Below are 12,964 nucleotides of genomic sequence, written 5' to 3'. Positions count from 1 at the left end.
ATGGGATGTCTGAGTTAAAGGTGGCTGGCAGAAGGGAGTGCTTGGCCATTGGCTCCTTATCCTTGTATCTGCCAGATCTAGATTTCTCTGGATACATAACCACATCTTGATTTGAGGTCAACCAGAATGCCAAATAGAAAAGAAGCAAGAAAGGGGAAAAAGGAAGGAAGAGCTCATTCTAAGCTGATCCTCACAACTAGTTATGGGGCAGAGGTGGAAGCAGGTACTAAAAGCAAGCCAAGCCCAAGAGAGCATGCTTACCTAGATCGTGGCTCTGATCTTTGGTATCAAGCAGCTGCACGCTGATGGTCTCCTGCTTTTGGTCCCCATAATATGTCCCATCCGTCACCAGGTGGACAATGACAGCTGCGGCAACCATTGGTTGAGAAAAGTATGCCTGAAATTGCGAAAACATAGGAGGGTCACATGTGCACTCAGTCATGTGGTGGGGAGGCAGCCACATTGGGGTGCATTTGAGGAGAAACTTCCTTTTTAAGAACTGGGCTACTACTCATCAGGGGTCCAAGATGGGAAGGAGGAGCCAATGAAACCTAACAGTGAAGAGCACAGGCTCTGAGATCAGAAACCCAATTTCAATCTTTCTCTGCTCCAACTTAGCTGTGTGACATTGAGTGAATGGCTGGGCCACTCTGGGTCTAAGTTCCATTATTTCCAAATGGTGGATTAAAAAAAAATCAAAAAACCAACAGGTACATCATAGGATTGTTGTGAGGTTCTAGTAAGATAATGAGAGTAAAGTCTGTAGCAAGGGTCCCAGTCCACACTAAAACCCACACACACACAAAAAAAAAATTGGTACATACTATTACCTTTCACTTCTCCATGTCAACCTCTGCACTCAGCTTTGAAGAGAGAAAGCTAAATAAGATATGGCCCTTGCATTTTTGGGAATTCAAAGTAGGTCAGTGACACACAAGCCAAAATGCAGTAATATCCACAATCCTTAGCCAGAAAGAAAGACCATAGACAGTTCTGTAATACCATGTGACAAGTGCCATCCAACAAGCAACCAAACATGCAGGACAAGAAGGGAGATAATGGTCACTTATTTTTCTGGTGATCAGTAAAAGGTTCAAGGAGGAAAAGATAATTTTAAAAGATCTTGAACAATGAATAGGAGGTTCCAGGCAGACAAGATGTATCCAAACTCTTTGCTAAAACAAGAGCTCAGTGGGGGCATTCCATGAGCAATTAGGATTCCATTTCAGGAAGCATCACACTGCTAAGTATTTTGTTCCCTATTCTTACAATTAACACCCTCAGCAGGTAGACAACCCATCTTCAGAAAGGGTCATGGGAGTCAGTGTTTTCTGTGGCTCACTGCTGGAGATTCCAAAGCTCTCAGAGCTTCAGCTTACCCGGAGCCAAAAAGTGGTCTGAGCCAGCTGGGAATACGGGTAGCTGATGGTGCAAGGGTACCAGGCGTGCTGGGAAATGCCTTCACTGAGATCTATCACCTTGGTTCGACACACCTGGAAAAATATAAAGAAAAAATAATCATGTTTTAGAGAGTGTCAGAAGTTCAACTAAATTCAATTTTACAAACCTTTACTGTTCACCTATTTTGCTCTTGGTACCACAGGAAAAAACAGGGATGAAAAGACCAGAATCTGGTCCAGGAGCTCACATTCTAATGTAGAAGAGGTAATCCTCAACACTTTTAAGGATATAATAGACAATGTATTTTGATGGTAGAGATGACAGAGATATTCTCACGGAGACAAATCCTGGAGGAATTGTTATTTGATTTGGGCCTGGAAGAGTAGGGCAGTGATAAGAGGAAGGGCATTGCAGGCAGAGGGAACAGAAGCAAGGCTCAGAAGAAAGCAGAAACCCAGAATGCTTAGGTTGTGATCAAATGCCTGTTACTACTGAGGCTGAGGGACAGTGGCAGAAAAGGTGGGTTGAACAATTAGATCTCATAGAATCTTGAGTGTCAAGGAGATGATTTTAGAACAAATCTGTAAATTGTGCTCCAAGTGATATTACAACAGAGAAAAGACTGAAAACATTATTTGCTTTTCCATCAACAAAGAAAATCAGTTCCATCACTTTATATACACACACACACACACACACACACACATAAATTTCATTCTCAATGATAGATAATACCAAATAGTATTAAAAGAAACAGGAAACATTTACAGACAAGCAGCATTCTTCAAACTTAGGGGTTTCTTGCATATTCAAATGTCACTTCGTTTACTGGTTCATTCATTCATTCAAATGATATTTATTGAGTAACTATTGCTTGTCAAACACTCTGGGACAAAATGATGAAAAAGACAGATGCTGAGGAGCTTAGAGCAGGCAATGTGTGCAGATATTAGTCAAGTAATTACAAATGTATATATAAATATAAACAGAAAACAGTGCAATGAGGGAAAGAGGATAGGAACAGCTGAGCTGTCCTTGAAATCGGTGAGGTCTTTGGTAGAAGCTCATCCCAAATTGGTACTTCTCCTCTGGTCTCTAAGGTGGCTCCTCTCTCAAAACTTCCCTGTGAATTTGGGCCTGTCATTTCATGTCTTGTCAGTGCATTCCACTCATCCGAAAAGTACGGCTGACCTGGAGAGCCCTGAGGATCTCATATGCTATTGAAAAAAAGTGATATATCCTCAACAAGATCAAACAAACATAAACACCTGAAACAAGCAAAAACAAAAGTAAAATGGAAAAGTATATACAAGGATTAAGAATATCCATTTCTACAATAAATATAGTAGGGAAAGATTGGAAATAGTCTATATGTTCTCCTGTTGGAGAAATGTATAAAATATGAAATATTCACATGACAGAATTCTATTATGGCAAAGGAACAGTAAGAGAAATAAACTGGATTCATATACAAGGATGATATAAAAATATTTTAACGCTTGGCTCAGTATGGTCTTTAGCCAAATAAAAAGGAAGCCCTAATGGTAAGCTCATAGACATCAACATGGAGAGATCGCAAAACATAACATTGAGAGGAAAAAAGAAACAAGGTGCAAATGGATAAGTACATCATGACGTCATTTATAAAAATAACACAAAGCAAAACTATATATTGCCCAGCGATTCATGCGAATTAAAAATAGAGTAGAGAACTATACATCAAATTCAGGGTGGTAGTTGCCTCTGTGTATCAAGGAAGGGAAATGACACCGGGAGTCAGGAAAAAAAGGGACCTCAATCTTATTTGTGGTGTGTTATTTTTCTTACAGAAAGAGACATGAAGCAAATATGAAAAACTTGTATAGTTGTCAATTTCAGGTAGTGCATACACCTGTTATACATAGGTGGTTTTGGTTTACATCATCATATGTAATTTTATAAATTAAAAAAAAAATCCAAACTGTTAGCTTAGAAAGCCATTGAAAATAGATATAAAACCATCAACATCAGTTTTCCTAACAATGTGTTCAGTACAGTGGGCTCCAATGAACTGGACCAGGTCTGAATTTTCTATGACAGCCCATCCTTCTTACTCTTGGCACCATCTTGCTGAGAATCCCATCTATATTCTATGCTATATTCCATCCTGGGAATCCCATCTATAAATTTGTGCAAATTCAAATGTCTCTCTTTCCATTACTTCTTGCAATGGTTCTGGCTTCGAGGAGGTCTGGAAAATGCCAGGTCTCAATTCTCTTTATAATAATGAGACACTAATCAAAGCACATGGTTGCATTATAATCTGCAGTTGCAAGCATTAATACTTTTATTTTTAAATAAACCTTTTGTTGAAGTAATTTCATATTTATAGTAAAGCTGCAAATACAATATGGATAATACAGATAACCAAAATGTGGTGTGCAATTTTGAACAAGTTGTCTTGTCTTTTGGCCCTTAGTTTACCTTGCACATCTGAATGTTGGGTTAGACAACAGGTTTTCACAATGTCTTCCGTGGATTCCTTGGATTCCATGAAGAAGTTGGCCAGGGGATCATGATGTAGAGAAGATCTGCTTAGTTTCCAGTCTACTATTTCAAACAGAGCATCTGCACTCACCTGTTATATATATCAAGCTGCCTTATAATATTTCATTTAAGAAAAGAGCTTCATTGCTTTAAAAGCATCAAAAAGTATTGAAATGTGTTAGCTGCCAAAGTTTCCCTCACCCTGGCCCTAGGAATTGATGGGTTCTGAAAGCACAATATTAATTCTCTGAATATCACTGGTAACTTCTTGAGAAGAAACATGCCATGAATCAACTATCCCATTGCTGATGAATTAGGTGATGGCTTCAATTATTCAAATCTCTAGAAGCCTCACACTGAGGAGGCTAAGGGTAGAACATAGCCACTTAAATGGGCTGGAAGACGTTTTTAAGTTTATTTATTTTTCTCAAAAACAACTGAGACCGGGTTTAGGCAGATCTGCCAGTGGATTGTGTTACACTTTACAACAGCACAAGACTTTGCATAAACTATCTATGGAATTTGAAATCCAGGCCAGCAATTCGACATGTATCATTTCGGAATTCTTTCCCCTTGTGTTCTTAGCTGCCTGTCTCCCAGCAGAGCTTGGTGAAGCACATCTCTCAAGGCTAGACTGGGGGTCTTATCTCTGCATCTGAAGCATTCATAGCTACAGGATTCTCTGACATGAACAAAGCCCTCTTATTGCTTAAATACTATTTCCTCTTGTCAGTTCTATTAGCACTAGACAGGGTTTTAGAGGAATATACTGGTGTTATTTTATTCTTCTGTTTTCCTACTTTGTTTTGTGTTTGTTTCAAGTTGGCTGCAATCCTGACCAAGGACAGGCAAAGCAGATCAGGGAAGAATGAACAAATCCAGCTGAAACTTTGCCCAAAGCCCTAGTTGATCTGCAAAATCATCTATGTTCCTGGGGAAGTGGAGGGAGGCTGGAGAGGAAGAGAGAGGCAAACCCTTACAAGCCTCCGCTTTCATAAACATTGAGTGAATCTGCTCATTCAGCTGCCATTTACTGAGGGCATATGGCATGCCAGGCTTCAGAGAACTGCAAACAAAAGAGCCTTGCCCATGATACAAAGTTGGCCACTAAGGACACAAGTGTGATCCCCAAGGTGACTGATTTTATGGGGATGCTCTGTTTTCATCCACCTGTGTTTTTTTTTTCACCTTCCAAAAAGGCAAATCCAACTCCATAAAGCATTGCTGAGCAATGTTGACTTTACTGAATGTTTTGGGAGGAGACATGCAGGAGAGTTATATCACACATTCTAGGGGCCTCTTTAGCTCTCCCTACCATCACCCCTAAGCTCTTCTTCGCTCATCATCTCCCCTCCTCCAGTTTCTTCAGTGACACTGGCTCCAGTGACATTCCCAATCTTAACCTTTTCCCCCTTGCCAATCTGCACATTTCTTATACCCCATGCAGAGCCATACTGTTTTCCATCCTTCCAGTGATGCCAAGGTTCTTCCCAGACTTCCAGCCCTACAGATGTCAGGAAGTAACACAGTAACCCTTTTTCCCCTCTCTGCCATGCTGGTGTGAACAAGACCTGGTCCCTCCTTTCACACTGCTCCCTGTCTTGTGGAACACATCAAGAGTGCTCTAGAAACACAGGCAACCTCTAGGCTTTGGGTTTCCCTAGGGAAATGAAAAAGGAGATAAGGAGAGATTCTATGGAGCTCAAACCTGTTTTTTTGTCCTGCCCAGTCCCATGTTTATTGCAGTATTATTCATGATAGCCAAGATGTGGTAACAACCTACATGTCCATCAACGGAAGAATGGATAAAGAATATGTGATATATACACACAATGGAATATTACTTGACCTTAAAAAAGGAAATTCTGCAATCTGCAATAACAGGAATGAACTTTGAGAACATTATGCTAAGTTAAATAAGCCAGACATGGAAAACAAATACTGCATTAGCTCACTTAATATGAAGTATCTAAAATAATCAAATTCATAGAACCAAAGACAAAATTAATGGTGGTTGCTAGGGGATGGGGAAGGGAAAAGTGATTAGTGACTAATCAATAGGCATAAGGTTTCAGTTAAGCAAGATGAATAAGTTCTAGGACTCTGCGGTAAAACATTGTTCCTATAGTGAACAATACCGTACCATATACTTAAAAATTTGTTAAGAGGGTAGATCTCACGCTGTGCTCTTCCCACAATAAAAAATAAAGATTTATTACTTTGAATGACTAAAATGTTGACATTCAATGTTGATCCACTGGCCTGAATGTATTTGACTCTTTGAACCCCTGGTACAGATTTAATGGTGTCTACATTGGCAGAAAACCTGCTTACTTCTTTTCCCATCCTGGGCAATCTAGCAGGACCCTACAAGCAGCTTCCCCAGCCCTTATTCCAAGAAAATAGTTGGTCCCTGGGGTGGCTTCAGGTCACAGCTTTGTTGTCCTGGGACAACAATAAATAATTACATTTATTAATGTATAAATACATTAAATATTTTTTAGATGAAATAATCAAGTGAAGGGAAAAATAAATTGATATAGTAGTGCTAGGCAAAGAGCGGATGTGGTTGGGCTGACAAGCACCCTCACTTAGGTCCTCTCAGGTTGGAGGAGGGATGACATAGCCTCTTGATTACTTCATGGACATACGGCTCATTTCCACTTATAGAAAGCCTATGTACCATTGGACAGTCCTCTCCAACAGTGAGAGAGAGAGAGACTCCTGGATCCACTTTCTCCTACTGTTTCTTCTAAGTAGCAATGCCTATAAGCTTTCTTATTTTAAAGTTAGGTGGGACTAGAATAGGTTATCTGCTGAGATCATTCCCCTTTGCAGTGGTCAAGGGAGGGGAGGTATCTTGCACGGTAATATACAGCCAATAAGGAGCAACACATTTATGAAAAAGCAAAATTTTCTGTCTCCCAGAAATAGTGCACTTTTCTCACTTATGTTCTGTACCTTATTGATCCTATTTTTGCTGTGTAGAACCATCTCCAGTGACATTTATATCTCTTCCCCCAAGAAATCATGGCAGAAATGACAGACAGCAATTCTAGTGCCCAACACCATTCTCTTCTCCAAGATACCCAGCCCTGTGTCTTTTATGGAAGCTGGGCAGATGACTGCTTCTCATCCTCATCCTAGCACCTGGAGGAATTGAAAGGCAAGTGACCCCTTTTCCACTTGGCTTTGAGGGGGGCCACTTATTTTAGCAGAATCCCTTAGACTGTCCATTATCTGCAGAGATAATCTGTGTTTCCTTCAAATACCATCCATGGACAGTAGAAGACCTGGCTTAATTCCAGCTCTGTCACCAATTAACTGGACATTTCTCTGACTCTCCAATTCCCCCTCTGCAGTTGTACTGAATGGTTGCACTGAATGACCTTTAAGGGCCCCAGGAGCTTAAGGACACCCACAGTCATAATATCCATCAAGGGTTTCATAGTCACAATATCATTTAACCCTGATAGTCTGGGAGATTAGAGCCACTGCATTTTCTCTGGTGAGAAAATGAGGCTCAGAGGCTTTGAAAAATCTTTTCAAGGTCCTAAATCCAGTTGCATATCACAACTAGGAGTTGACTGATCTCTAGAATTCCATGTTCTGCGTACTTAATTACAAAGCAACACAATTGCTACTTGGACTCAACTGAAACCTCCGCTTCCTCTGGTGGAGAAAGGGCACCAATGACCAGTCTTTTTGCTTCTGGTCCCGCCACATTCATTCATAAAAATGCTCCCCATAATTAACTTTCCAAAGGGGAAAAACTAACCATACCACCCTGCTACTTATCCACCCACCATGCTGCCCATGATCCACAGGATGGAACCTTCCCTTGACACAGCTTACAAAGGCTTTCAGGAGCTGGTTTCAGCAGCTTCCACCAATTTCACTGCTCTCTGTGCTTCCTTCCCTGGCATCTATACAGTGGTGCTTCCTTCATGCTGGACAACTCTTTCTCCCACATGTTGTGGACTCCCCCTCCATGATGCTGCAGCCCAGAACCCCCACCCCCACCACCGCTGCACTGCCCATTTTGTGAAATACTACACGCATTTCAAAGCCACTCTCAAATATCATCCCTTCTGAAAGCCTTTACTCGCTCCCCAGGCAGAATTAATTGCTCTTTCTTATGTGTCCGTATAGTTCCTTATTTATACCTCAGTTACAGCACTTGTCAAGTTAGATTATAGTTGTTTAGAGTCCAGCCTCATCTCTTTAAACTCTGAAGATTTCCAAGGTGAGAAGCATGTTTTATTTATCCTCAAATAAATCCCAGCAGATTTCCCAGCACACAGGAAATAATAGGGGCCCAGCAGGCAACAGCAGCAGTAGCAGCAGCAGCAACGTGTATCGGGTGCCTATTCTATGCTGGGCACTGTTTTAAGGACTCCGTATGTACTAAATCATGTAGTGCTCACAATGACTCTGTGAGGTGGGCATTACAATTATACCCATTTTACAGATATCAAAATCGAGGCCCAGTAATTTACCTAGGGTCATACAACTAGTTAGCGGTAGAACCAAAATTGAAATCCAGGCACAAGTTTAGCCCACATTCTTAACCATAGATGTTAACTTCAAGAGAGCCTGCCCACATGTCTCTCAGGGCTCTGATGAGATTTTTAAACAAGAGAATAGATATATTTGTGCTAGCAGGGTCTTAATCCCAGCCACATGGAAGATGGACTTGGGACTTCTTGTTGTCTTTCCCTGGGGCTCCTGAAATAGAAGCTGCTTCAACAGACCAAAACAGGCCTTTTCAGGTCTGCCCCGGAGTGGAGTGATACAGTAGAAAGAGCCTGCAATTGCCAGGCAAGGGACCTGCCTCCCAGAACTGACTCAATTGCTCACTTTTTCTGACCTTCACTCTTCCTATTTATGGAAAGACAGAGTAAGATGAATTCATCTCCAAAGGCCTTTTCAGTCCTGACATTCTGCCAGCTTTTGATTTCCAGCTTCTCAGGTGAATGCTGCAGGAAAGAATGTTGACTCTAAAATTAAGTGTAAAACAAACAAAGAAACAAACGAACAAACAAAACCATACTGTGCAGCAGGTGAACATCCTGTTGACTTCTGAGACTTATGGGTACCTTTCTCTGAAGCTGAAGGCTAATTTCCAAGACATCTTTTTGGGCAAAGACAATCAGAACAGTAACATAAAAGTTTACTGCAGCCTTTCTAGCAATGCTTTTTTGTCTCTCTCTCTCTTTTTCTTTCTTTTTGTGTCTGCAATTGCAAGCTGCAAAATAGCTGGAGAAATCCTTTGCCCAGAGCTTTGGGATCACTGGATATCTAAGCTGGGAGGGTCCTCAGAAATTCTTACTCCAATTCTCACATTTGATGGATGGAGAAACATAGCCCGGTGGAGGGAGAAGAGACCGGCTTGATCATATACAATAAGCTCCTCTGTGAGGGGCCAGGATGTCTGGTGGTGACTAGGCCTTCCAGGTCTGCAGAAACAGGGGACTCTGTGGCTCCAGGACCCGGGGACTCTTGTCCACTCAGTGCACTGCCAGCCGCTACATCCAGCACCCGCCTCCAAATCCCCCTCCTTTGCAGAAGACTGCTTTCAATTAGAGGAGTTAACGATGTCTTGCTTTCAAAGGGTTTTTTTAAATCCAGTTTATCTTCCACCCACACACGATGTACACAAAGGCAGGGAGACGGAGGGAGAAGAGGGGGAGCGGGGGCTCTGGTATTTTCCCACACAGGGGACATGCCATGAGGTTTCCATTGAATTTCGATTTTACAGATTTACATGCCCTTTTGTCAATCATGGGAGGGAGGAAGTGCTCATCAAGCCTCTAGCCCAACCTCTCCAATTTCCTTTTTCCACCCAAAGGGACCTGCGAATGAGCCTTATAGAAGAAAATAGGAAAAGGAATGGGGAGGAGGAGTGCGGGGATGGATACTGACAATAACAATACCCATAAATGCACAAATGTGCAACACACACAGACACACACACACAACCAGGCAGTGTTTCTCAATATTTCTCCTTAGGCCACATTTTAACCTCAGGCTTGCAGTTCCAATGCCAGGTTATTTCCCAAGAATTGCAAGGGTGCAAGAAGGACAGAAGTTGGTTTCCTGATATAAACCTCCAAGATCCTTAAGGGTCCTGAGGACTACAGGAGGGAAAGCCTGCTGGGAGACAGCCTATAAGACCACAGCTGTAAAGGGCCTCAGGGAACCTGGACACAGAATGGCCCAGGTGAAATAAAACCTCCTCCATAAGGATGTGGGGAAATAGGAACACTTTTACACTGTTGGTGGGACTGTAAACTAGTTCAACCCTTGTGGAAGTCAGTGTGGCGATTCCTCAGGGATCTAGAACTAGAAATTCCATTTGACCCAGCCATCCCATTACTGGGTATATACCCAAAGGACTATAAATCATGCTGCTATAAAGACACATGCACACATATGTTTATTGCAGCATTATTCACAATAGCAAAGACTTGGAACCAACCCAAATGTCCAACAATGATAGACTGGATTAAGAAAATGTGGCACATATACACCACGGAATACTATGCAGCCATAAAAAATGATGAGTTCATGTCCTTTGTAGGGACATGGATGAAATTGGAAATCATCATTCTCAGTAAACTATCGCAAGAACAAAAAACCAAACACCGCATATTCTCACTCATAGGTGGAATTGAACAATGAGAACACATGGACACAGGAAGGGGAACATCACACTGCGGGGACTGTTGTGGGGTGGGGGGAGGGGGGAGGGATAGCATTGGGAGATATACCTAATGCTAGATGACGAGTTGGTGGGTGCAGCGCACCAGCATGGCACATGTATACATATGTAACTTACCTGCACGTTGCGCACATGTACCATAGAGCCTGAAGTATAATAATAATAATAACAATAATAATAATAATAAATAAATAAAAACAAATAAAAAATAAAAAAATAAAAATTCTCATTTCTGAGATTACAAAAAAAAAAAAAAAAAACCTCCTCCATAAACCAGGCTTTGCTGTTTTGATCAGATGGTGTTCTCCCTCCCCAGTGCTCTCCTGGGAGAGTGGGAGAGGGCACCAGCTCTTTTTTTTTTTGAGATGAAGTCTTCCTCTTGTACCTCAGGCTGGAATGCGATGGCACGATCTCAGCTCACTGCAACCTCCGCCTACCAGGTTCAAGCAATTCTCCCGCCTCCGCCCCCCAAGTAGCTGGGATTATAGGCTAATTTTTGTATTTTTAGTAGATACACCACACCCACCTAATTTTTGTATTTTTAGTAGAGATGGGGTTTTTACCATGTTGGCCAGGCCTCAGGTGATCCACCTGCCTTGGCCTACCAAAGTGCTGGGGTTACAGGCGCGAGCCACTGCGCCTTCCAGCACCAGCTCTTAAAGATGGTCTGCCCAGTATGGGTGCTGCCTGTGTATTATCTCATTTTACCTTTCTAATAATCTTGTGAAATAAGCATCTTTATCCTCAATTGAGATATAAGGACTCTGAGGTTTGGGTAGGCATTGATCAGCCTGCCATGGCTTAGCAGTCAAACTCATGCTCGTCTGATGCAAAGTCTGTTCTCTTCTTACTCCATGGCTTGACCTCCCAATAACTCTCGGTCCATACCCTTGGTGTAATACACTTGCATTATGGTTTCTTGTTTGTCCATCTGAATCTCCATGTATGAGCTTCAAAGACAGTGCCTATGCCTGACTTATCTTTCCTTTTCATCAGTGTCTAATGCAGGTTACTGGGCAGGGCTCACCAAATGTCCCCTATGTTAAACTAATATGGCTTTATAAGATTGGTGATGCATTAGATCTAGAAATCAAAATCTATAGGGCCTAGACCAATGTTTAGAGATAATAATAACCATGTAGTGCAGGAAAGGACCAGGAGAACCAGGACTCATTCCCACGTGATATCAGTGCTACCACTCTCTCATGCATTGCACAGGACGGGCACCATTAATTACATAGTGCAACCCTGAAGGTAGGCCTCTAAATCTATCTCAACAAAATGCTATGGGGAGTCACTCTCAATTGCTCAGAACTGGCCTAGAAGATGAATCCTATTTGCAATTCTTGAACTGAGGGGTAGAATGAGCTCTTGTCTTTTCTATCTTCGGTATTAAGAGCAGAGGAAGGTCCAGCTTAGATGCTAAGCGAATGTATGGCCAGGCGCGGTGGCTCATGCCTGTAATCCCAGCACTTTGGGAGGCTGAGGCGGGTGGATCACGAGGTCAGGAGATCGAGACCATCTTGGCTAACACGGTGAAACCCCGTCTCTACTAAAAATACAAAAAATTAGCTGGGCGCGGTGGCGGGTGCCTGTAGTCCCAGCTACTCGGGAGGCTGAGGCAGGAGAATGGAGTGAACCCGGGAGGTGGAGCTTGCAGTGAGCCAAGATAGCGCTGCTGCAGTCCGGCCTGGGTGAAAGAGTGAGACTCTGTCTCAAAAAAAAAAAAAAAAAAAAAAAAGTATAACAACAATAACACTTTACATGTCTTATCTCAGTTAATCCATATAATGAACAAACACAACTCAAATCTTCCAACTTCAGGTTCAGGGCCTCTCCCACTACCTGCAGAGCACTATAGACCTCTCCTACCTGAGATCTTCTCTTCATTCCTACTTCTATCCCTGCTTCCCTCTTATGCCTCTAATTCCAAACTGACCAATGAACACAGAAAACTTTAAGGGAAACCGAGGGTTAACAGATACACAATACGACACACAGGCACACACACACATACACACACACACCTTTTTACACACTTAATAGCAATGGCAGAAAAAAGAGAGGGAGGAGCCAGGCTTTCTTTTACCAACCATTAGAAACAATTATCACTTTCCCCAGGCCTCCAGAGCAGCTTTCCCCTTTGATGCCTGCCTTAAAGAGATAGAGGGGAAAGGGAGGGGTGGTTTGTGTTTCTTTCAATATGAGGATTTATTATTCGGCATAGACAGACAACTAAGGAAAGAAGCATTTCCTATGTGCAGGGCCAGAATGTGAAACAGAGAGATGGCTTCTTCTTCCCTCCCAGAGTTC

The 12,964-nt window shown here is 42.2% G+C and overlaps 1 protein-coding gene across 1 annotated transcript in view; it reads right to left on the bottom strand.

Annotated features, from left to right (window-relative positions):
- PAPPA (pappalysin 1) overlaps positions 1-12,964 on the bottom strand; it is a 248,661-nt gene that overhangs the window by 69,481 nt on the left and 166,216 nt on the right. Inside the window, exons 11-12 of the mRNA XM_024252110.3 lie at positions 1,380-1,493; positions 262-397 (exon numbers count right to left, since the gene is read on the bottom strand). Coding sequence (XP_024107878.3) covers positions 262-397; positions 1,380-1,493 — 250 coding nt within the window. The remainder of the gene's footprint in view (positions 1-261; positions 398-1,379; positions 1,494-12,964) is intronic.

Source organism: Pongo abelii, chromosome 13 (assembly GCF_028885655.2).
Source record: "Pongo abelii isolate AG06213 chromosome 13, NHGRI_mPonAbe1-v2.0_pri, whole genome shotgun sequence".
Taxonomy (NCBI): Eukaryota; Metazoa; Chordata; class Mammalia; order Primates; family Hominidae; genus Pongo; species Pongo abelii.
The sequence above is the reverse complement of the archived record's forward strand: the minus strand, read 5'-3'. Positions and strand labels throughout refer to the sequence as shown.